The sequence below is a fragment of the Archocentrus centrarchus genome, chromosome 16 (genome assembly GCF_007364275.1).
Source record: "Archocentrus centrarchus isolate MPI-CPG fArcCen1 chromosome 16, fArcCen1, whole genome shotgun sequence".
Lineage (NCBI taxonomy): Eukaryota > Metazoa > Chordata > Actinopteri > Cichliformes > Cichlidae > Archocentrus > Archocentrus centrarchus.
This window is the reverse complement of record NC_044361.1, coordinates 10,868,212-10,894,109: the sequence shown is the minus strand read 5'-3', so window position 1 is coordinate 10,894,109 and position 25,898 is coordinate 10,868,212. Positions and strand designations below refer to the sequence as shown.

Sequence of the window (25,898 nt, the reverse complement as noted above, 5' to 3'; positions counted from 1 at the left end):
AATTAAATTAAATGTCTAAGAGCAATTTCCCCCATTATATAAAAAAGGCAATGCAGAGGAGCAAAATGGCTGCATGGCAATTGTAAAATAATAATAAAATAATAATAATAATTTTGATCATATGCTGCAGTTTTTGGAACGCCACCAAAATGTGTTTTGATGACAAATTATTCACACATTAAAAAATTTGTATCCTCACTTTATCTCATTTATTTGTGGACATTTGTCGACCTTATTTATGCGGATTCACTCTTAAAGCACTATTTGAATTTCAGAGCGGGCGCCAAATAGTAAAATCAAACTCCTTAGGCAATTTAAGCAAATAAAAAGTTCACGTGAATTTAAAAAAAAAAAAAAGAAAGAAAGAAAAGACATTTTTAGACGTCAAAAAAAAAAAAAAAAAATACGCGCCACAGAAAATGTCCGAACTGTAAACCCAGTGTCATTTCAGCAACAAAAAGAACACAAATACAAGTAGTTTAGGCTATGGATTCTGAAACTCAACCTGCTTGTTTTTTGTTTTGTTTTTTGGAAATAATAATTATAATAATAATAATAATAATTGAAAAGAAAAGTGCCCCAGTGAATAAAAGGAACAAAAAAGAAAAAAAAAAGGGATGACTTTTAAAGTTATACAATATTTACAAAAGTGGATCCAAACGTTCTGTGAGAGTTGCTGCCGTCTTATTTGTGTGGAGATCTGTGTGTGTCTAGAGCCCATCCTGTTGTGGAGAAAGGGAAAAAAAAGTGCCATATAATCCAATCAATCGCCACGGAGCCCCTTCCTGAAGCTGGTAGACGCTCTGAGGGGGGGGGGGGGAAATAATATTATTTAACGCTTGTTGTGTGGAAAATACGGACTTTTTGTTTAGACTGCTGGCTGACTCACGATAGAGGTCACACACTTTTTATTTGCCACATCTCTGCACTCAGGCCAGTTACTCAAAAGCTTAGCCAGTGAGCTGCACGTGTATTAATATAATAATAATAATAATAATAATAATAATAATAATAATAATAATAATAATAATGCAAGCGTGTTCTGAACTAAATCGTGACCTCAGTCCACACAGTATAAATAAAAGCTGAACGGCCTGCAGTGTTTCTAAAGCAAAGCCTCAATGCGCTGCGTTGGCTGACAGATGGGACTCAGGGGCGATGCTCACCCTCAGCTGGACTCCAGTGCACTGGGGCTGCAGCCTTTACCGGCCTCCAGTTTACTCCATTAATGCAGCTCCTTTGACCCCCCCACTGCACTACCCACACACCCATCACTGCTGGACGCACAATTTAGAGCTACAAAACTTAAAACAAAAGGGGGAAAAAAGCCTTTGCTTTCCCTTTTACGCACAGCCTCAAAAGGCTGGATTTGATATATTAAAAAAAAACAAACTGGCAAGTGAAAGCTTTTCTTCTAAAACCATTCTTCCCCTCCCCTCCTTTTTTTCGTCAAGTATAATTTCAGTACACAATAGGGGCTACACCTTGAAACTGCGTCGTCTGGAGTCACAGTGCTGGGCATGTATCCTCGGAGAACATAACACAGGCTTATGTTCCACCAGCTCTGGGAGAGGGAAAAAAATGTCCTGTCCTCCCATCACTCATTTTCCATTTCTCAGATATTCACTGCAGATACTGTGTCAGTAATCACTGCAATCTATTATACATAAAACACCCACTATATCGTTTCATAGTCCAGTGATTTATATATAACCTTGGGGGGGGATAAATAAAACGGATAAACAAGTCCTGGAGGAGCTGGTCCAGCAGAGTTCATTGGACCGGGGTCTGGACCCCGTGGTGCGGTGGCGTGTCCCCGTACACATCCTCACTCCCCGGCAGCGCTCCTCCCGGAGGGGTCATGCGTTTTTCCTTCTGTCTCCTGTTACAAAACCAAACCCTCACCACTTCTTTCTCCAGGTGCAGACTGTCCGCCAGGCTGATTATTTCCGACGCTGCCGGTTTAGGGCACTTCAAAAAATGGCTCTCCAAAGCTCCTTTTACGCTTACCTCAATTGAAGTCCGTTTTTTTCTTTTCCTCCCCTGCGCCGCGATTTTGTCCAGGCTGGTCGGGCTGCCCGAGGTGGAGTCCGCCTCCTCCAGCCACTTGTTCAACAGAGGCTTCAGCTTGCACATGTTTTTGAAGCTGAGCTGCAGGGCCTCAAACCTGCATATGGTGGTTTGGGAAAACACATTTCCGTACAGGGTCCCCAGGGCGAGTCCCACGTCCGCCTGTGTGAATCCCAGCTTGATCCTCCGCTGTTTAAACTGCTTGGCGAACTGCTCCAAGTCGTCCGAGGTCGGCGTATCCTCGTCCGAGTGGTCGTGGTGGCTCTGCGGCCGGTGCTGGTGCTGATGCTGGGACGGAGGGTGGCCGTGTTCGCTGAGGTGCGGGCTGTGGTGGTCTTCATGACTGTCTCTTAGGTTGTGGTGGTGCATCCCCTGCCCGCTGCCCGGGATCAGCCCGTTAACGCTGAAGCCCGGCTGGGAGTAAATAAGGCTTTGGCCGTTTGTCGTCGCCATGCTCTGTATGTGCGCCGCGGTGGTGGTCCTCCACGCGCGGCCGTCGTGGTGGTTCCCGTGCGTCTGGTGCACCAGGTGGGGCGGCCGTGACTGGTGCTGCAGGTTGCTGCTGGAATTGTGCATTTCGTCCCGGGCGCCCTGCACCGTGGGTTTGATGTCCTGCTCCGCGCCGAGCGGGCTCGAGGACCACGGGGCTGCCTCTCCGTGGGACAGCGCCGTGATCCACTGGTGTGCGTGGCTGAGCGTGTGGCTGTTGCTCTGCAGCGGGTAGTCGCTCTGCAACAGGCTCTGCGCGTCCCGGTACGCCGTAGCTTGCTGCATGCTGCCGGGCTCCGAGTGCACGATGGATGCGCTGGAGGTGAGGATATTGTAGTGGTTAGACGCTGCGGTCGCCATGACTCTCGGAGCCGGACTGGTCGCTCTTATTAAAGGAACCTCGCATTTGACAGAACCTCTCCTGCCCACAGGCGGCTCCCAGGCGCTCTGCCAAGTGGACGCCGAAGCGCACCTGGACTCCGCCCCGCCCCCGCCGCTCATTGGATACGGAAGGATGATGGACGGGGTTACTAAGGGCAACGGCGCGGCGATTGGCTGCGTAGAAGTCTCAACAAACACTACTGTCTTTGTTGGAGAGGTGCGAGCCGAGGCTCCCGTGGAAGCGGAGAGCCGGAGTGCAGCATGGGGAGACGGAGCACCGGGATCAGCAGTGCAACTGTAAGATACAGTTGATTTACTTTGATAATCTTGTTCTATCCAGACTCAGACTGTAGGGAGTCTAGTTCTAGGAGACCAGGAATTCTTCTGTTGGGAAGAATCTAAAGCTGTGCACTTACGGATAACCTGCAATCCCTTATTTAGGGAAATTTCAAATCTTGCTGTTATTGGTGCCTGCAAAGTATGGGAACGTTTATCACATTAAATACTGAGAAAGTGCGCAACATTCTAACTTGAACTTTTTCAGTGCAACAAACAGGGCTAGACGGCAGGTTACAAAGAGGCATTTCATGTAATGTGTATATGCAAAGAAGCTTAGAGCTGCCTATCTGACAGAAAATCTTTGTTTTAGTGCAACATTTCTGCTTATCGTTGTAAGTGCATGCATATTCATATGTCTGTGTTGTTCATGCAGTGCTGTCTGTGTAACGTATGAAAGAAAAATACCAAAGTAGCACCGTTTCTTTTTGATAATGAATATATACATCCAAGATGAGTCAAACACTAATTACTTTTAAGTTAATATATTTGAATGAAAGTAAGTTTAATTTGTCATGGCGGAATAAATCTGCCGTCTGAGAAGCCTCTAAAGTGAGATATCTGGTAGAGAAAGGAGCTCAGGCATGTTTTAAACAAATCGATTTTATTCCCAAAAAAAAAGAAAAAAAAACCCTCATAGCAACAAAATGTAAATAAACATCTGAACATTTGCTGCCACCAGACTGAAATACATTTAAAACATTCAGGTAAAAACTTTGCTCTCTGCTTAAACTGAAATGTCTGCCATCAGTCTCAGGTCATTTCTGCAGCTGTTTATGGGGACTGAAATCTTTAAAACCATTTGCGATTGAAGTTGTAACGCTGTCACGCGCGCTTCCTCAAACACTGACGCATTCTTGTAAAGGTGTAAACTAGTATATTTTTTTTCCCACTGAAGACTTGTAAATGTAGATGTCGGTCAGCTGCATTGACTTTAAAACTTTTAACAGCCCATAAATTAAACAGATCAACTTTTGTGTCCAACTGGGCTGTAAAGTGAATTTTACAAGCTTGTCTGGGTGGGGGTGTCTACACACTGATTTAAAAAAAGAGGATTATTGTTCTATATATAGCATGGAGGACAAAGTTTAGTGATTAAAAAATGAAATAAGAGATAAAACTCTCTCCAATGTGCCCTTATTAAATCTAGTTTAAGAGATATTATGAGGGTCTAAATGGCTGTTTACAGCACTGTAAAGAACCTGTATATGGGGCTATTAGAGAATGGTGCAACTGTGCTGAAGACTTCCAGGAGTCTTCACTCCACTAAAAGAGAGTTAGAAATTATTTTCAGGTCTTATAAAGAACTATTAGAGTTAATATTGTGTGAAAACGTTCTCTGGCTGCTCATCACCCACTAAAGTGAAACTAGACAGAAGTGAAGAGGAGGATTAAGTCCAAACTCAGGCCTCTAGTCCAGAGCAGGGAGGGCAGGTTTCCATCCCGTCTCAGCTGCACCCCCCCTCCCCCTCCAGTGTCAGCTTTGGGGACCAGGACTTTGTCCAGAGAGGGGACATTCCTGGCCGACTGCTGCTGGTTGCCATAGGGAGAGGTAAATGAAACAGCAGCAGTTGCATCACTGCAGCCCCCCCCCCCCCCCCCCCCCCCCCGTTCCTGGACTATCTAAAGGCCTCTATTTAGAGAGGCTCTCTACTGCGGGGACAAAGCTTTTGCAGGGATAAAGGAGGGAGGAGTAAAGAGCACAGGGCCCTGAGAGGGAGAAAGGGCTAGAAAAAGCAAAAAAAGATGAGAGATTATGTCTGTCCTCAAAGCTGCTCCTCACAGTCCAGTGAGAGAAAGCAAACTGTGAAAAAATTACAAACAACTTCAACATTTTTCTTGGCAGAGGCACGTTTTAACTTTCAAACTTCTGAAGCAGTAATTCTGCACGTTAGGAGACATTAATAATTCCTGCTGTATGTATGCAATTAAAAGTACCTTAGGTTAGTCTACAGCCTACAACAATTCAGTCCACCAGAAATAAAGTCATACATACTGGCCACAAATTAAACCTATAAATCAATGCGGGCAGTTCTTCAATATCCACAATTTATAACTTTCAAACTATGCAAATGACTCAAACTGTAATTAAACATTTTATTTAATAACTTGGACCTGCCGTAAAATTAAGAGGCAATAAAAAAGCAATTATCAAAGAAATACTTTCACCCCCAAAAAATATTCAAACTGTGCAGCGAAAACACAAAAGTCTATATGCTGAATATTCACACTCACAAATCACTATTAGTGATGTTAATTTATTCAAAAAGTTCACACAGGGACACATGTCATGTGTATAGACCGAGGTCTGGGAACAATGCAGGGCCGTGCAACAAAGGGCAAGTGCTAATTGCAAAATATCTGTTCTGTATGACCTGGATTGGAGTTTCAATTCATATGCTGATATAAGTTGTACTACAACTTTTTCTTCGTGCCTTTGATGCTGCTTCAGTGGCCAAAATTCACATTCTTAATCTCTGATGTCACAAAATATGAATAAAAAAAGAAATGCAATTAACTTAAAACACATTAAAGCCTATTAATTGCATAGTAAATATAAAGTAAACATAGTCTGGCGAAGAAAAAGCAACAAACATTTGAAGATAAAGAAAACTATCAGCTGTAATTAAGAGACTTGTCTTTGATTGCAGGGATAAACGGTGGACAACCACTATAATGCTTTCTGATGGTCTGTTTACATCAGTAATATACAGCAGTATAAAGCTGGCAATGATGATGAAGGGGAAAAAAAACACACAAAATCCTCATATTCCATGTATCACTCGGGCTCTTCAATTAAGTATTACTGATTGGGCCTTTAATGAATCTCATTTCAGAGGCTAATAATCCTTCATAGGACTGAATCCAGCTGCACTGACAGCACATGAAGAGGCCGGGATTTAAGTCATACCAGGAAAAAGTTTCCAGGCGCGGCTCAGTAATTCATTCTGGTAATATTGAACATTATTGTGGTGTAACATTGAAATCGGCCAAATCAAAAGAACATTGTGGTAATTAGGCTGTAATTCAAGGAATTACCACATCGCCACACAGGCTTAAATAGTCGTGTTGGGAGAAACGCAAAGCACATTATTTTAATGGCGTAATATGCAAACTATGGCTCGTTTCAATTACATGGCTTAACAATGCATAAATGATGCGAGCCTTGTTATTTGGACTGCGGGGTCCACAGTTATTCAATCACACAGAGGGGCCAGTGTTAGGGGCCACGCTGCCTCCTCTCATGCACTGAGACGCAGTGAGGGTCGCTGCCAAACTGCATTTAAGGGAATAAAAATGAACAGTAGAGAATGTAAGCGTTAAATTAACAGTAGGATAATTATATGACCCGTGTGCTGTAAAGATTCAATTTCTAACGCTCTAATTAGGCGACTGTCTCCCCATACATCAGCTCACATCCCTCTGCCAATTTCTCACCAGAAAGCGTCCTGTGAGCGGAAATAATTTGATTTTATTAAGACACGGCTTGTGTAATGAAGAAAATCAAAGGAGGGGCTGGTTGAGTATGATATGTTTTTTAAATCACTGATTGTTCCACAATCTCAGTCCAGTGAGTCCTATTTAAAGACGAGGACATTGGGGTCCAAACTGAAGGAGAGAGGAAGGCACGCTCATTCTCTGCTGTCTGTGAGCAGCGAAGAACGATTATATTAACCCCTGTAATGAAAAGTTTCCACCGCCTCCTATAGAGGGAAGTTGAAGCACCTTAACATATCAAAACCTTCAGAAAGGTGTAAGTAGGACTGCAACTGCACGGTATTTTCACAATCTTAAGTGAAACCTGCTGATCAGTTTCCAGAACTCAAGGTGACTAACTGAAAGTCCTCTCCTCTAACTGCACAGTGACGCATATGCAGCAGGAACGTTTTCACATGCATGTGCAGAGAGGTGTGGTTGGGCGTGTCTGTGCTCACCTTAAATCTTTAATCTGTTTGACATATGCACATATAAAAAATTTTTTATGACATCACTAGTTTGAAAGCCAATCACGGCTCAGTTTGTGATGTGGAGATGCTGAAACCTCCATTCGCTGACAGCAGACCTTTCGGTGTCCAGTAGGTGAACTTATGAATGAATGAATTTTCAGTGTAAAATGTAATGACTTTCAGTGAGGCTGCTGAACTTTTTGTGCTTAAAAAACTTAAATCAATTTCATTTGTGTTATAAACACTTTTTTTGTCCAACCAACAGTACAAAATCCCAAGTCACTCAATATTCATATTTTAAAATCTGGAACCTAAGAATTTTTTTTTTTTTTTACCTTGGAAAAATTATTTTCAAGTCTCTAAAGGATCTACATTGTGTTGGCACAACATCAGATTTTTGTTTCATGATAATTTGTGGAAAAAAACAAAAAAATCAATATTATACCATAATATCTGTTGAAAATCAGAATAGTGGCAATAATGTTATCAGTAAAAACAATCACAAACTTTTCTTTTTTGGCCAATTAACCAAACTCAAAATACAAGTGCATGAATGTTAGCACAACTGGACTAAACCATACAAAAATATTACACAATTATTTCCAATATTACCACCTGTGCATTACTGGCACAATATTGATATTTCACTTTTAAATATCATAGCTATCTTTAATATATGGTTATCATGACACCTCCAGATTCAAGGATGATATCAGGACTGTCTTTGTAAAAGATAAAACCCAATGAAGCACATTTAGATTTAACAGCTTTGTGTTTAATGCGGCAAAGATACAAACAGTCCCTGTTGGAGCATTATTGCTCTGCCACGGTGTCATCTTCAGGGAACAATCATGATGAAATGGAAATCTGTTTACTTTGCATTTATCAGTTGCCTTGACTTTGGCTGATAACAGAGCACAATCTAAGATCGGACTAATGTAGCCAGTGTCAACTCATTTAAATACAAAAAAAATAATATAATATATTTTTTTAGTTATGTAATAAAACAAGAGATTCTGATCCTGAGAATATGCAGCGAGTAAATGCGGACAGAAATATATGCAGCAAGCACAGATCACTTCTTTCTAAGTAATAACAGAGTTTTTATTTCAGATTAGCTGTTCAGATGTCAGTAATTCTTGCTAAGGCCCGTTTCAAATCTTGCATAACGAGAGCCAACCCACGCCTTTCATCCTTACTGTAATTGTTGTGTGCATCAAAGACGAGGGAGACTGACAGGCTGTATGGGAGGATTAATACAGTGGGTGAGTGACGACATACTGAGGCGGTCAGGAGGGAGGGAGGAACGACAGAGGAGAGAGAGAGAGAGAGACGAAGATATGGGGGTGAGAAGAAGAAGAATGGGAGAAAAGTAGGAGAGGACAAAAAGTGGGGAGAGAGTTAACGAGAGGGAGAGCATTAATTGTGTGCTTTGTGCCGGGGCTCTTTTGCTGAGTGTGGCTGTCGAGGTGCGGGCACTAACCCCTCCAGCAGCCCGTCGTGATCTGAGCCAGCTCTCAGACTGCTGTATTCCAATGCAATTAGGCCACTCAAAGGCCTGCTTAAAGCTGCACCCCCACCACACACACACACACACACACACATACACACACGCACACACGCAGATAGCAACAGCCCCTGTGGGTCCCCCTCCATTGTAGCAGGGAGGTGTATTCTGTCCCTCTTTGAGGCCTTGGATGAAGAGACCACCCCGGGGAGCAGAAAAAAGCAAGGATTACCTCTCTTTTTGTCCCTTTCCCTCTGTCTTTCTCTCTCTGCCTCTTTATCTCTCTCTCTCTTTCTGGTTTCACCTCTAAAGTCTATCAGCTCGGGCAGGCGCAGAGCTCAGCTCTGGTTAGTTTCTATAAAGAGACACAAGTTGGAGTTTTTGCAGGAGGAAACAGAAGAGGAGCAATGAGGCATTTCTGTGATGGATGTCATTGTGGGACTGCTTTAGCAATATCACTTCCCTCTTCCTCTTTCATTATTCATGCAGTCATATATTTCAACAAGTGGCGTGGGGCGTGTAGCTCACTAGCTCGTCCCCGTTGGCACAGGCGCTGCAGCCTCAGTCAGTCTGTCTCCTCTGTGTGCTCTATTAAGAGAAAGCGCTCCATGATAGCAGAGCTCTCTTGGCTGGCTTTCAGTGTGTCTCATTCCCCAGAAAGCATTTAAAGCAGATTACAAACCTAACGCTACACCTCCCCAATAAGAGAAGAGAGAAGGAAAGAAAAAAAAACTGGCACATTAGCACCTGCAATACTAGTCAATGGCATCAACAGATTAACGAGGTAATCCACACAATGAGGTCTTTGATTCGTGTGGTTTGGCAGGCAGTAATGCCAGGCATAATACACACTGTTATTTCAGGCCGTCCCAGCACGAGAAAACCTGGCAGAAGCTGTTCTCTCGCTCTCTTTTTTTTGTCTTTCTATCAGATGAGCTTTTGAAGAATTTTAACTCGTGCATCTGGTGCGTTTGCCCGTTTCCTTGTCAGAGAAATAACCTGCTGACTGCTCCTGTGGCACATGTGAAGGGAGGAATCACAGGCTTTCTGAAGGCTGTTTAAACAGCAGGGCTGAGGAGCTCTCCATCGTCCTTCCCCCCTATTTTTCTGCATAAGGACGTGCGCATAGGATAGTGTGTGTGTGTGTGTGTGTGTGTGTGTGTGTGTGTGAGAGAGTGAGATCTCGCAGCCCCATCGCTCATGTGCGGCTCGATTAGCCCCACGTGCCTCGTTCGTCAGACGTGGAGGCAGAGCAGATGGCAGAAGACGCACCGTGTTACCATGCTGCAGCACTATGTAACGCTGCTCTAATTGAAACATCAATACTGCCCTGTCAATACACTACTGCTACTTTACAAAACACCTCCACCATCAGACCTGCGCTAAGCTGGGAAAAAAAGCTGCTGCTACTCTACGATGCACTGGCAAAAAGTTTACTGGCTGGAAAAAGTCACTTTCTCCGTAACGCTTCCTGGTGTTTTTAATCTCCGGATGTTAATACTTCACTTGCTTTCTGTTTGTGTACAGTTTGTGGTGTTAAAGGAAGCATGCAGAAAAAAGGGAGAGACTCTCCTCAGCGGCATCTCCACTGTGGCAAATTTTTAATGAATTGATAGAAAGCTGAGAGAGCTCACATGGCTGTGATCAGTAATTCGACGTTATTGGAAATTCAGTGGAGAACAGAGAGAAATTAGGCGGCTAGGAATTAATTTGTTATTTGTCCAACTCAATGAGGAGTGACGCAGCCCCTTTAATGAACGGGTAATCCATTTCTTACTGCACGGAGCTGAATTCACCCTTCATTGAAGTGGAAAAAGACAAACATATCTTTCACTAACCTTTGCAACTTCCGAAGGCAAACGAGGGGGGGCGATGAGCGCTGAGACCCGCTACTGAAACTGTTTGGATTTATGCGTTTGTGTAGGTGAGAAAAGTGACTGAGTTTTAAAGGCAACCTACAAATCCACAATAAATGGTCTTTGCTGACACAGAGGCCACAAAGGCAAAATACAGTATGCGGAATTGATTCATGATTAATTGGCTTTCTGCACTGTGGAAAATTACAGTCTTTATGTAACTATGGTTCATGTTTGTGTCTTTAATTCCCTTCCCTCTGCCCCGCCCCCTCCCCTGCCTTTCTGCTTGCAGATCCTTCATCCGCTGGATCTAAAAAGTCCGACTGTGGCACCTGCATGATGCCGATATCCTGGACTTCCTGTGAAGGTAAGGACCTGCTCTCCCCATCTGCATTGGTCCTGAAGGTCTTGGTTTCAAGAGGTTCCCTCTCAACATTAGGTCTTGTTTTCTGGGAGGATCGTTGTACCGCATCTGTGTGGTGCAACTGTTGAATAGTGTAAATTATCATAAGAAAACAGTTTACAGGCAATTTAGGGTCTGCAACAAATGACTCATTTTACTCTTCAGTTCACTAATCAGGTAATTTTCTTATTTGAAAATGTCTTACAATCAAAAAGCTGTAACTGAGGAATGGGTTACATTTTTAGAGAGAAAAATATTTTTTAATTAATTAATTAACTGAATATCACAATAGCTGCCAATTCCATTAAATAATTGTTTCAACTGTTAAAAAACAAAAACAAAAAGAACAACCACATACCCATTAAGAAAAAAAAAATGTTTTCTGGTGGCCAAATGGGCAGAATGCCATGTGTCTAGCATGCAAACTCACAATTCTCTGATTCATTAAATCACATTGTCTCCCCGTACACCACACACACACACATACATATTTTATATTATATATATATATATATATATAAATAAATAAGAAAAACATTAAATTAGAAACAACCTTTGTATTAGGATTGATGGGCCTGCAACTTACCTTGAAAGCCATACTAGATGTCAAGCTAGATGTTGACTTCACCGTTCTGTGTTCACGAGTTTTCCACATCTGGTTAATGAAACAGATGTTTTATGTTAGACAAACAATCAAAACAGTGTTTGGATTGTACAAAATATGGATTCCATCCTGTAAGGAAAGTGAAATATCACTGAATCCTGCACATTTCTCAGTGTCTTAAAGTTATTTCTCACTGTGGCACCTTCACAGGCTGAGTAGCACTCAGAGTCACTGGTAAAATGCATTCATGTGTAAAAGCAGTAAAGCGACTTTAATTTCTAATAATAAGAAATATTTTATTTTTAGTAGTTGTGGTACATTATTTATTCTTGTTAAGACTCCTTGTGGGCCTCCATCTGCTGCACTTCTCACCACCAGCACTTACAGCAGCAATCGCGACTCCTTTGACATCCTTTCCCCCCTCCTTATGGAAGTCATGGGTGAAAAAAACTGAGAAAACACACAGAGGAAACGGGAAACGGGACACGGGCTGCTCAGAGAAATCCAATTCAACTCTGTTTTCTCAAGAAAAAAGGCAAGGACAAACAGCTGAATCTGAAATCAATCAAACGCTGGCTCTGTCCACGGGAGTGACGTTCAGGCTCCGGTTACGATTTGATCTTGGCTCAAGTTTTCGAGTGAGTGTTGACGTCTCAGAGTTGTGAGGAATCCCGAGCCGGCAGCTTACAGCAGGGGTTTTAGTGATACAGTATTTACAAGGCATGAGGAAGTAGGAGCGCTGCAACAGACGGCACCATGCACGGTGCTTTCAATTATTTCTCACAGCATTCATGAAAATAGAAGCACAGCGGGGAGTACAGTATGAACGACAAAACTATAAAAAGACATGGAGTGAAAAGAGAACTCCCAAGCTAAAATAAATGGTGTTGTAGGCTGTTGCTGGTGAAGAGCTCAGAAAAAAAAAAAATGCATGCCTCCCAAAAAGAGAGTCAGAAATAGTGTGGTGGAGCACAGACAGAGTGAGCAGTGATGGAGCAAAATGGGTGCATAAATAACTGGAAGGAGGTTGAAGTTTGAGATTTGAGAGCATCTTATGAATCAGTTTTGAGAGTTATGTTGGTCTGACACTCTCAGCAGTGGGCCTCAAGAACCTCTCATACAAGCAGATCCATTGTTAGCATCAAATTTGGAGGCTTTATGAAAACTTGTTGCAGCCTGTGCTGATGTTTAGAAGGTAGAACATTTGCTTTTTAAGTGTGGTCTGTTAGCATGCAAACATCTGCTAATTAGGGCTAAACATAAAACACAGTTGAGCTTAACGGGAATATCACAAGTTTTCTACCGCAGGGGTTTGTTCATGAACCTGCTGCCTGACATTGTTGGCCTGATGATCACGCTATAGAACAAAGTGGAAAGCTATGCCTTCTGTTACTACTTTATGAGACTCAATAGGTTTAGCAAATTTGATACAAATGTGAATGCATACATTCCTGTACAAAATCATCATCGAGCCATCTTGTAAATGTTCACATATATTTTTTCAGTCTAGACCAAAGAGGTGGAGCGACTGCCAGCCCTACTGACACTTTAGTTCATACAGCTATGCTGCTAGCGTGGGCACAACAAACCCCGTTTCAGCTGATCTGAACTTTTATGGTCATTTTCATTTTTTGTAAAAGCTTTATCTCTTACAATGAGAAAATACGCGATTTGTCATGTGTACTATGATAGTGGGATTGATGGAGAGTCAAAAGTTGTGTCATATATTCGTGTATCTGGATCATACCGAGATCAAATGCTGCATGTCCATAGACAACAGTGATCTACTTCTTACTCCAACAAATGACGATGTTTTGTCTTTTTTCAGCTGAGCTGGCCAAAATGAGTTTCCCATATTAAACTCAAGCAGCCTGCAAATCCAGAATCTGGATCGGATCCAGATGGTGTTCAGTTATTGGCCCCCCACAACTGTGTACCGAAAATCAGATGAATCTGTTATATATGATTTTTGTAAAAATTTGCTCTATGTTAAAGATAGGGATTTATTTATTTATTTTTTTAATTTTGGGGGATTTTTTAATTTTTTAATTTTGACCTTGACCCAATTATGGCAAAAAATTTAATCAGGTGATCTAGGGGTCACTGGTCATCTTTCACCCAAATTTGGACTGGTAGTTTTGCTGTAATATTGTTACCAAACAAACACAAACTCATGATGCTGTTCCTCACTTCACAGTGCCTGTGTTTCTTTGTTACGCACTGGCTTGTCACATTATTTTCCAACAGTATAGTATTATGCCTTATACATACCTTAATGACTTATAAAACAAGAGCAGTGTGATGCTACAAACCTCAGCCAAGGCTAAAATCCCTTCCACAGTAAAAACTGAGAACAGAAACCAGATTGTGATATTTTCTTGAGAACGCCAAGAAAATATTACAGTCTTCTTATTTCAGTTTAATATATATTTGATGAGACAAAATGTCCAATTTCACCTTATATCACAGCGGTAACAAATCCTTCAAAAGATCCTGAACAAGATCAGCTCCAAAAGTTGGACAGTCCCACCTCTGGTAACAATTTCAAGCAAATCCATAACTTTCTGAATCACTCTGCTAAAAACAGGTTAACTGAACCAATCACAGAAGCTCTCAGCAGAGGTAGTAACACAATTCAACAGCAACAGCAGGTTGGGGTTTTATGTTGGTTGCTGTCTATTAACATCATTCATTGTCCACTTATCAAGACATTTTAGGGCATCAGCCTTTTGAAAGTTGTTTATTTTTTAAATATATACATATTAAATAAAAACATAAAGAAACCTATCATATTGTTTGTTTTTTAACAAGTTCCCAATGCTCAGCAATTAACATGGTGAGCACAGAGTTACTGTTATCCAAAAGGAACGATACAATAAATAAATAGATAAATAAAAATACACAAGCAGAAAAAAAAAAGCTTCAGATTGGTAAATTTAGCATATTCAAGCACAGGAATGCGCACACAGCTACACTGCATTCTTTCTGCCCTCTAACTCATCAACACAAACAGATGACAGCCAGCTTTTCCTGGAGCTGATCTTTCTCTACTCTCTTAGATGAGAAGCTGCTGGTGAGAGAGGGAGAGGCTCACAGACAGAGATGTTTGTTTCCCAGCCCTTCCACTGTCTCCGTGGGACGACCCTCCCCATCCACCCACCAACCAACCCTCCCACCCTCCCACCCCCCCACCCCCCCCACCCCCCAACCTAATGGATCAAACAAAGGACATCATTTGTAGGCCAAGTCTTTTTCTGAGCGTCTCTCTCCTCAGCTCTGCATACCAATCCAATACAGCCCAAGGAAAAAAAGCCACGCCGTGGTACGTGTGTGTGTGTGTGTGTGTGTGCGTGCGTGCGTGTGTGTGTGTGTGTCTGGGCCGGGGGTTGGAAGGTCTGTTTGCCTCTCTGCCGAGCATCGATTTATCCTTTTCTCCAATTTATTTCTCCTCCTTGCCTCTGCAATCCATTCAGATCTGCCTCTAGGGGAGGAACTCGGGGTAAAGACGTTGTCAGGCCTCGCCGCTGCCTCCTAACACCGGCTCTAAACTCATCTACAGGCCCGGGGACCGTGTACTCCTGCAAGGACATGTCGGGCAGCTATGTGCACACAAACAGCTACCTGTCGTCCGGCGGCACGCTTTTGTCGAAGCTGTAATTGGCCTGATAATGCAGCATAAAGGACAGTGACAGAGGGTTGTGAATGTGTTTCAGCTCAAATGCTGGGCTGAGTAATGATTAAGTAGACCACAAAATGTCGTCTAATTTCTAAAGGAGCGCTATACCCTGGTGTTTTTTCTGCAGTAACAACTGTTGGAGAAGCCAGAATGATATTTAATTGTTCCTCATAATCAGGCCTAGACTACGAGCAGATATGATCAGAATAACAATATCTCAAGTCCCGATTCAACTGTCTGATCCTTATCTCTGCCTGTGTGATTCTGACATTTTCAGATGTTATTACTCACACTCAAGGATTTGTATCCTAAAGCCTCGACAGTGACGATGGCGCTGAACAGAAATGCTGCATGTGCACAAATCCCACGGTTCTAACCCCCCACCCCCACACACACACACACACACACACACCCACACACACTCGTGACAGAGATCTGTGAGCCATTCTTCAGTGTCACAGTGAGCGACGCCTGGCACATCCTTATACCTGAAGTTGATCAATGCAGATATGTCCAGGGGGAAATTGAAATCCATAGGAAATTAGGAGGCGCAAGTGATTTATTGGAATAGTAAATCACAGTGCGTGTGATGTGTGGAGAGTGTGTGTTCCACCTCTGTGTGCTGTACTGTACCTTGCTTCTTAGTTGGATGGTGATATCAGCAGCTCGCACCTTCCTGTCCCTCTCCAATTGGTAGAGCCACTGCAGCAGGTCCACAGGAGGGTACTGGTCCCTCTGGTACAACCACCCATGAGGGATGGGGTGATCCGACCCCATAGACACAACGTTCTGTAGGGGTCCCTCTGAAGTTAAAAATAGAAGCACGGAAGCACAATTAGATCACTGTATGTCTCACTAGCTATGTTTCTATCTACATGTCAAATATATTTCTGTTGCACTTTTTAAAATGGGTCTGAGGTCTCTAAATATATACAGTAGGCTGAAGTTAGTAATGAAAAACAGAGAAATGTTATTCAGGCAGTTATGCTAACATTAAAGCCCTGAATCTGTTGCTATTTGCTCAGATTTTTTACGATTTCATACTGAATGTACATCAGAGGATTTTATTGAGTCAATCCTGTTTTGATGCTGTTTACAAATTGAGTTTTTCAGCAATAGTTGTGCAATATATTTATACTCTATTTTTTTTAACTAATATGCAGGGATGTGCCTGCAAATTGTAAGTTCTTGTTCTCCCAGAGAGCCCTTATTCAGAGTCAAATTAAAATCAGAAACTCCGTTTATTTTTCTTAAACAGATTTAATTTATATTTCTGTTACTCAAGTGTAATATATATATATATATATATATATATATATATATGCCTCAAATAGCAATAAATAACAAGGAGAACAAGATTTGTTTCTCAGTTACTACAGCACAGACTCACTGCTTTTACTGTACTCAGGCCAATCATGTCACCCCACCAAGAGAAAGTCATACAGGAGTGTCAGACTCAAACTGCTCGTGAAAGATGCAACATGTAATCTAGCCTTTCTATTTATCTGACTGACATAACCTCTTTAGTTAGAATGAGTGACTACTGTGATCTAATATTTGCATCATTTTCTGATCACTAGTAATACCAAAGAATGTATAAGAATCCTTTAGCAGAATTAAAAAAAAAAAAAACACCAAGCAGCTATTCCCTCATACTATAGTGTATAATATTGTAATTGCACACACACACACACACACACACACACACACACACCAGAAAAAAGCACAAGCCTGTCCTCAATTTAGAGGATGCTCCTCAGCTTTCTGTGTTTAAAAAAAAAAAAAAAAAAAAAAGATCCCTTTAAGGATGGAACTGTAGGACAGGCTCACTTACAGCACAACACCAAAATGAAAAATATATATCTGACACTGAGCATTTGTAGTTGAGGGGACTGAGTTCATGCATGAATGTTCAAATAAATCCAGGAGGCTTTTCTTGAGAATAAAACAGAGATAGTGTGTAGTGTGAATCCTGACTGAAGAATCACCCCCTCCTACCTCTCAAACACTCCCAACTCCCCCTTCCCTTGCTGTTTTTTTTCCAGGTACATCACTTGTGTTCTTCTAGCTTGTTTTTGTCCTGCTTTAATTGCTTTTTCTTTCTCCCCCTCTTTTTTTTTTTGCAGAGAAGAAGAAAAGACAACAACAAGGCAGTGAGGGCTGCAGCTAATGGAGAGGCTGTAATTGTGAATGGAGGCATTCATCTGGAGACATCGTCCGTGAATTGCGCCGCACAATACCCAGCGCCGAGCTGCTCAGATCACCAAGCAGTCACCAAGCATGCACATGCACGCATGCACGCACGTGCACACACACACACACACACACACGCTGAACTCTCAGATCACTGGTGCTCAGAGGAGCAACGTAATCACACTTCCGCAGAGAGAAAGACACCGAAGAGGGGAGGAGAGAAGGAGAAGCTGGCGGGGGGGGGGGGGGGGGGGGGGGGGGGGGGGTTATACAAGGAGGAGAGGAGGAGAGGAAGGGGGAGGAGGAGGAAACGGAATGGTGAAATTGATGTTTCCTACCATTTGATTTGGGCCATAGAGCCCAGGAGGCAGATCAGATAGAGCTGCATGCACACACAGACTCATAACACACATGCACACATAGATTCAGCACATGCAAACAAACACAGATGCACGCACACCGCCTTACACAGACACCTACACATGAAAGAAGACAGGCATACACAGACTCACATATACAGAGGCATACATTCAAAGCTATAAATCTGTATAAACATTATGTATATAACTTGTAGAAGCTCAGAGAACCATCTCACAAACCCCACGATGTCTTCTACCTGCTGGAACATTCAAACATTGTGCACACACACACACACACACACAGACACACGCACATTTTAAAAAAAGACACAACAAAGCCTATGGTATAGAAGAAAAAAAAAACCCTCATCCCAGCGAGGCGAGACGAGGCACCTGTCAGCGTGCTGGTTCCTGCTTCTACAGAGAAACATCAAGAAACAACAACTCAATTAAACACACCATCCCTGTTCAATTACTGCCACATAATCACAGCAATTTACCTTCACTTGCTGCACGGCTACCAAACAAATACACACAGGCACGGGCACATGTACAGAGGCGGTTCGACGCTCACAAACATCAGCACAGACACAGCCACATCACAAAGACCAACCAGGTGGGATCTGTGGCATCATTCTACACATCATTAATGTGAAGCTCATCTGGAGGCATGTGAAGGCTTACCAGCATCAAACAGACCTGGAGGACGATGGCAGAGAGCAATTTAAGTGAAATGCTTGTTTACTAAATATGTGATGAAGAACAATCAGACTTCCAAACATGTCCATTACAGTATTGCCACCATCATAAATACCAGAGTTTCTGTCTAGCAAATGTAGCTGAGTATATTTAAGGGCACATGCTGTAAATAAGCACCAGTAACAGAAACCAATTGTGAGCAAAATCTGCTCATCTTAATCTATTAAAGGGATGTAAATAGACCTGGATATATCTTGCATATTCTTTTTGATATCAAAAATCTAGAAATCAAGTACTGCAGTTAAACGGCCTTCCCCAGCTTTTGGCCTGTACATCAGCACCATCCAACATGTTTGGGATGGGCGAGAATCCCAGCAGTGAGCCAGGCTTCGACTCATCAGCATGCAACCTAAATCATCTGACTGCAAAAAGCCCAACTTAAGAAATGTATACTAATGTTAGAAGAACTATCTGATCAAATGTAAAATGTCATATTTGTGAATACACAGTGCAATCAACTAAAAATTCTAAATTGAGCAAACTTAGGAGAGCAGTTTGTACGTCTGCCGGGGTAAACCACGAGGCCACTGTGTATGTTCAGATGCTTCTTCAAAAGATTAAGGAACAGTTTTGACATAAAGGCATTCGTTACCTGCAAAGTCTTTTATACACAGTCTGTGATGCCAACACAAACATAGTAGCTAAAGACCAAACGACGCTGATGCCAGCCACCAAAGCTTCATTTTTAAAGTGACATAAAGCACTGTGGTAGTATATCAGTATTGTGGGGTTGGTGTAACACATTACTTTCTACAGGGAGTAATTAACTACTTCATTACTTACTTAAAAAAGTACATATATTAAGCACAATCAAAGCTAAAACTTGCTAATTCACACATTATATTGTCTGTTAAAGTTCTACAAAGAAAGTTTTAGTTCCGGGGCACCTGGGTGGCTTAGTGGTGAAGCCGGCAACCACATACATATGCCGCATTGCGGTGCGGGCAGCGTGGGTTTGAGTCCCGGCCCATCGCCAATTTGCCTGCGTGTCTTCCCCTGTATCTTTCCCCCATTTCTTGTCTCTCTCCACTGCCTATAAAAGCCGCTGTGGCCAAAAAATGCAAAAAAAAAAAAGTTTTAGTTCTATCAAATTTAGCAGAAAGACATGAAAAGAATTTCTCTAAGATATTTAGTAAAAATATGAGACTGCTGAAATAGCACTCAAGTCTATTGTGCACACAGTATAATGTGAGTTAGTCTGGAAATTACAGTCATACAAAGTCATGACTGAGGGTGATCAGGGCACGGTGTGGCAAACTGGCCTACTACTGAATGATGTCACTGGGGATAAGACTGAGGAATAGCAACACTGTAAAGAACCTGTGAATGAAGTGTGTGTGTGTGTGTGTGTGTGTGTGTGGACAGCAGATTGACTAACAGCTTGAACTTGGGTTAGATCCAGGAGCATGGGGAGGGATACATGGATGGATGAAGAGAGAGGGAGGGGAGGAGATGGGGGAGCCATTGATTTCTCAACAGAGAGATCAGCATCTTGACAGAAAGAGACGAGCGAGCAACAGAGCAAGACACACACACACACACACACACACACACACACACACACACACACACACACACACACACACACACACACACACACACACACAGAGAGAGAGAGAGTGAAACAGAAAGGGGAGAACCCACTGTAGCCCTCAGGTGAAATTCCATTACTTTTCCATAACTGAGCTGGAGTACTTTTATGCCCTAAAACATACCTCCTTCCTGTTAAAAGTCTTCTTAAATTTGGACTGAAATAAGGATGTAATGCACCCCCCCCCCCCCCCCCCCCCCCCCCCCAAAAAAATTTTTTAAACTTAAAATAAATCCTTCCTAACTTTGGTTTAAGTTCCTGACTTTGCCAGACTATCTGTGAAAAGTCCACAATATTCCAGGACCTTCATGACCAGTGTGAACCCCTGTTGACAGAGATCAACAGGAAAGCTGGCTAAACGTCTCTCTCCCAGCATGCCTCGGTGATTCTAACAACCCTAAAACCCCTGACAGGGACACAGAGGAAGGTGCTGTGGCTTTATGCCGGTGTGGCTAACAAGGCGTGTGTGTGTGTGTGTGTGTGTATGTTGTGTGCAACAGGGGAGCTGACACACTGTGTAGGAATGGGTGGGATTGAGAAGGGGCAGCCAGGGGGTCGCACTGTAATTACACATCATAGTCCCTGTGGTCAGTCGACTGACTTCCTCTGACTGCAGTGCCTCAGCCATACGAGCAGGGATGGCAGGTGGTGGTGGTGGGAGTGGAGGGTTGTAGAAAACTCGGAAAAATAAGGATAGCACATTTTAAATGTCTATTTTCAGATTTCCACTGTTCAATGAGCTTGTTTATTTTTCCTTGACCTGTTTCTATATTAACTCAGTGCATCGATTAAATTCCTGTCTGCAGTATGTACTGCAGTACGTTTAGCACACATGTCACACCTCGACAGTAACTCGGCCTCCATGCCCACCTCAGAATGTACTGCTTGACGCTCTCACATACCATGCGTGGTCTTGTGTGGGTGGTAGGTGCCATAGAGGATGAGTGTAACGCTGCGCAAAGCTCCGGCTGCCTCCTCTTCACTCGGCCTCATGCAGCTCCTCACTGTGCCTTTGTGGTCAGTCACCTGGAAATAATCACAGTAGCAAAGATACCATTTCACCAAAAATCAGTCAATCAATGTTTAATGTGAAGATATCCTAATGCTACAATATTAAAAACAAAGTATGTGAATAATGCAGATAATTATTACTTTACACTGAGCTGTCCTTATGGACATAAAGATTAGATCCACATTTTCACTATATTAAAAAAATAGGAGCGCAAACACTCCTATGGCAGATGCAAACACAATGTGTAAGAAAATCTACTGGAAGTGCAAGACAGCTTTGATTTTTCACAGTAAATTATCACACAGCAATTTAGTGAATCAACTAATCCTTTCTGACTTTATGTAACTATCTGACTTTTGTTTACATCAACTGAATTCATTCCAGATGCTAACATTTTAATTTTTTCATCTCACCTCATAAGTTTCACTGAAGATGATGAGTTGAATAAACTTAACCTTAATCATCTGAGTTTTTTTTTACCTCCTGAGACTGTCTGATTATATGGGAACGTAACTTTTGGCTTTTCTGAAACTTGTACTTCATTCTGCGCAACACAGACGTGTTGCATTCCATGCATCCCAACAAAAGCCCTGGTCTCAGGAGGTTAAGAAACAGGATAAACATAGTAGCAGACTTCCCAGCATGCACTGTTACAGAGAGAGAGAACTCTCTAGAGTCTCTTTCAGCTAGTTTTACATATATTAAAGCAAACAAACACTCTGAACTAACTCTTCAAACTTTGTTAAGAAGAAGAAGAAGAAGAAAGAGCTTTATTTGTCACATACATATACATGCAGTGAGATTCATTCTCTGCATTTAACCCATCACACACATGGAGTATGTAGTACACACAGCACAGCATGGAGCAGGGGGCAGCCAAGGCACGCCCGGGGAGCAACCTGGGGGGGTGGGCTTGCTCGGGGACCCACAGTGATGCCAGCCCGAGGATTTGAACCAGGGTCCTCTCAGTGATGAACCCTCTTCTTCTAAAGTTGAACAAATGTGCAGATTATAAAATCATAAAGTCTTCATACAGAAAGTTGGACTGTGCCCAGTGCTTTGCAACACTGCAAAAATAAACATGTTCTGTGCATTAATGTTTTACGCAGAACATGAATCATGAAGCCTGAATCTGATGGCTTCACACTAAAAAGCTTGTGCACAACAACACAAAAGACTTGTGACCTTTAATTTACATTGAAAAGGCTTTGGATATCACAGCAGCCAATCATGTTGCAGCAGAGATTCAAGGTGTGTTTATCACATCTTTATTACATGGCAGCAGATGGATTATCACATTCAGATATTAACAGGCTTTAGCTCAACTGTTTAAATTACAAACATCATTTGTTGCTTCTTACAATCATTGCCATAATAAAATCAAGTTTGTTATGTGTTCACTGCAAGTTGAGGTCTGTAATCTACAAAGGTACGAGAGGAATCACTCTGTAGCTGCATTTCTGGGTTCACAAAGGCTTCAGAGTGTCATGAGAAAAACTGAGTACACCCTTCCATAGGAATTGAGAGAGTAAGTAGCAGCCAGGTGCTGCTAAGTGAATACACTTGATTAACTGATCATCAGCAGGTGTGAGCACCTCTATAAAAGCAGAAATTTGGGCAGTTTGCTGGTCTGCAGCATTCAGGTGTGTGTTAATGCAATGCCAAAGAGGAAAGACATCAGCAACAATCTTAGAGATGCAACTGTTGTGGCCCATCAATATGACAAGTGTTATAAGGCCATTTATTAGCAATTTGAATTCCAATATTGTAAGGTGAGAATGATTCGCAAGTGGAAAAACATTCAAGACAAGAACAAGTAGGGCCTGTTTGGAAGGGTTTCCAGAAGAAAGCCTCTTCTCTTTAAAAATACTATAGCTGAACAAACCACAAGACTTGCCCTTTAGACAGACGGATCAAAGTGGAGATGTTTGGCCATTATACACAGCACCACATTTGGTGAATACCAAACACAGTACATCAGCACAAACAGCTCAAACCAGCAATGGGACCTGGACACTTTGCAGTCAGTTACTGAGTTGACCATGAACTCCTCTGTGTACCAAAGTATTCTGGAGTTAAATGTGAGGCCATCTGTCTGACAGCTAAAACTTGGCCAAAATTGGGCCATGCAACAACACAATGCTCCAAAGTACACCAGCAAATCTACAACTGGAAACCAGAGTACCTGGAGGAAACCCACGCAGACAACATGCAAACTCCACACAGAGAGAGGCCTGGGCCAAGGTGGAATCAAACCTGGACCTTCTAGATGTTATTGTAGCTGTGAGGCAGTAGTGCTAACCACCACGCCACCATGCTGCTCCTGAATCATGGGGTGTACTTAGTTTTTCACAGGACTGCACAGAGTGCAGTGAAAGCTTTCTTGACTCTGTGATTCATTTAAGTCAAATCAATATTTTATTTCTTAATCAGGACAGTATTTGTATAAACGATCTGGTAAAAAAAAAAAAAGATGTTATCTCTTCTGTAGCTCAGCCCACAGATAATTAAAACTAACATATCAATCTAACTTACCTATCACGAATACCCACAAAATCCCCTTTTAGTTAAGCATTGTTCAAAGACGCTTTTGTACCATAAATCTGCCAGATCAACTGCCCAGTCTGCCTCTCTGCCGGTGATTGTGTGTGTGTTTGTGTGTGTACTCTATGCAGTGTTTGTGTGTGTGAGAGTGCTTTGAGCAGATCAGAGGCCAGGCATGGCAGCCCCCAGCTGAGTGCAGCATTGATTTGTTGTTGGTAAACAAACAGCTGGATGCCACAGGTGGATCGATAAGCCTTGCATGCCTCCTCGCCTCCCAGCATGACTTTCTACTAGGTTGACACGGCTCTCCGAAGAGCTGCAACCCTGCTGTCACCGAGAAACCTCATGAGTCAAATATTTTGAATTCCAGATTGCTTCTAATTGAGCTGAAGTTAATTTTATACATAAAGTTATGTTTCTGAATCACAAGAATCCATAAACTATGCTTTTGAGTGCCATAACTTTACAATCATTTCATATAACACACCAAATATGCTATATTGTTTGGTGGGGATATTTGGTGGCAGCCATAAGCACACCTCATCTTCATCACTAACTGCCTATTGATGGGCAAACATTATGAAACTGTAATCCAGCTATTATGCTAAAGGCGTGATAACAATGATATTTAACTACATTGGGATAAAAAGTGTGAGAACTACAAATGGAGACAAAATCAGGGCATAGAGGAAGGAAGATATTAAACTGACTTTTAGACAAAAGGGAGACAAAGAAAATGAAAGGATTAGCAGAAGCAGGGGAACAGAGGGGAAAGTGGAAAGATTTCAAAGCCAGAGAGGGAGAAACTACAGAGACAGAAAGAGGTTGGGGGGGATTAGTGATGGGCGAGAGATGGCAGGATATCGAAACGAGTGAGTGTCAGGGTGAGGTGAGTGAGACCCGGTGATGGAGGATGATGAGGAAGGAGCTCAGAAAGAGATGGTGATACACAGGTAGGCAAACACAATGGGGAAAAAAAAAAGACAGGAACAGTGAGAAACAGTGAGAGTGGGAGTATGATAGACAAATTGAGATGAAAAGAACAAAAACTAAGTACAAGTGATGCATTTAGCAAAAGGAGAAGACAGAGAACATCACCGAGAAAGGCAGTTAGACAGAGAAATACAAAGAAAAGACAAGATGAAAACTGTACTTTATGATGTTTTCAGGGCTTCTTCCCAGAGGAAGAATGAACCCTTTTCCAGGACGCCCCACTCCACATTTATACAGTTGTACACCTGGAAGATACTTTTACCACAGCTCTACAATTCTTAAAACTACAGCTCCTCTGAGGAAGGATGTCACTGTTTTCAATTTCTGGATCAAAAAGGAAGCTCACAAGCAGCTACAACCATTTCTACACATTTTCCATCCTGTCTTTCTTAAAAGTTGACACCTTTTTACAAATAAGTACTGATTGTTTTGCAGGTGGCAGACGTTCGTTTAGTCACTGTTACTATCTGTGCTAATAAATAGCTAAATAAATAGCTTTTTTAACTCTGCCAAGAAATGGTCCATTTGTGATGTTCTAAAACACTTTCCTGGGCTGTGCTTCTACATTTTGTGAATCTGGATCCTCTTTAAACTCGACCAATTATGCTTTCACTCATTTTCTGTCATGCATTTACTATTAAAATAGTGGATACTTAAATTAAACTAATACTGTGATCAGGTTATGGAGAAGAAATTCTGGTGAGATAAAAGCTCAGATTGGTCTAGACACTCCATTTCAGACCATTTTTTCCTGCTCTTGGCTCTGTATGATGTCATAGAGGACATATACATATATATATATATATATATATATATATATATATATATATATATATATATATATATATATATATATATATATATATATATGGAGCAGACATCTTGAGTATAGAAGGTTCACTCACTTTAAGAGGGGTAGCCAATCAGGGGAAAGTTGACTTGGAGGGAGACAAGCTGAAATAACAGAGTGGATGAACTGTGGGGCAGCACCATTGCCCAGTATAAGATAAATAAAGATTATTCCGAACTTTGAATCGTGCAAAGCTACCTTAGTAGACTCCAAGAATGTAAAAGGCCAAGCTAGAAATGAGTACGACAGGTCTCCTCTTAAAAGCCTTATCAAATATAACTTTCTATAGTCTTATGTAACAGAAATATAAACTGTGATTTCAAAACTA

The 25,898-nt window shown here is 42.0% G+C and overlaps 2 protein-coding genes across 2 annotated transcripts in view; both read right to left on the bottom strand.

Annotated features, from left to right (window-relative positions):
* Positions 1–1,064: 1,064 nt before the first annotated feature.
* On the bottom strand, positions 1,065–3,060 carry pou3f2b (POU class 3 homeobox 2b). Its single transcript, XM_030750350.1, has one exon. The coding sequence runs from the start codon at positions 3,058–3,060 to the stop codon at positions 1,774–1,776; it is 1,287 nt and encodes a 428-aa protein (XP_030606210.1). The 3' UTR covers positions 1,065–1,773.
* Positions 3,061–10,173: 7,113 nt separating this feature from the next.
* The window catches only part of LOC115793983 (furin-like protease kpc-1), a 194,762-nt gene continuing 179,037 nt past the window's right edge, over positions 10,174–25,898 (bottom strand). Inside the window, 4 exon segments of the mRNA XM_030749204.1 lie at positions 10,174–11,071; positions 11,576–11,644; positions 15,903–16,072; positions 21,074–21,197. Coding sequence (XP_030605064.1) covers positions 10,829–11,071; positions 11,576–11,644; positions 15,903–16,072; positions 21,074–21,197 — 606 coding nt within the window. The 3' untranslated portion in view covers positions 10,174–10,828.

What these genes read in the sequence shown, in the direction of transcription:
- pou3f2b (XM_030750350.1), bottom strand. Translation starts at nt 3,060, where the DNA reads ATGAGCGGCGGGGGCGGGGCGGAGTCCAGGTGCGCTTCGGCGTCCACT.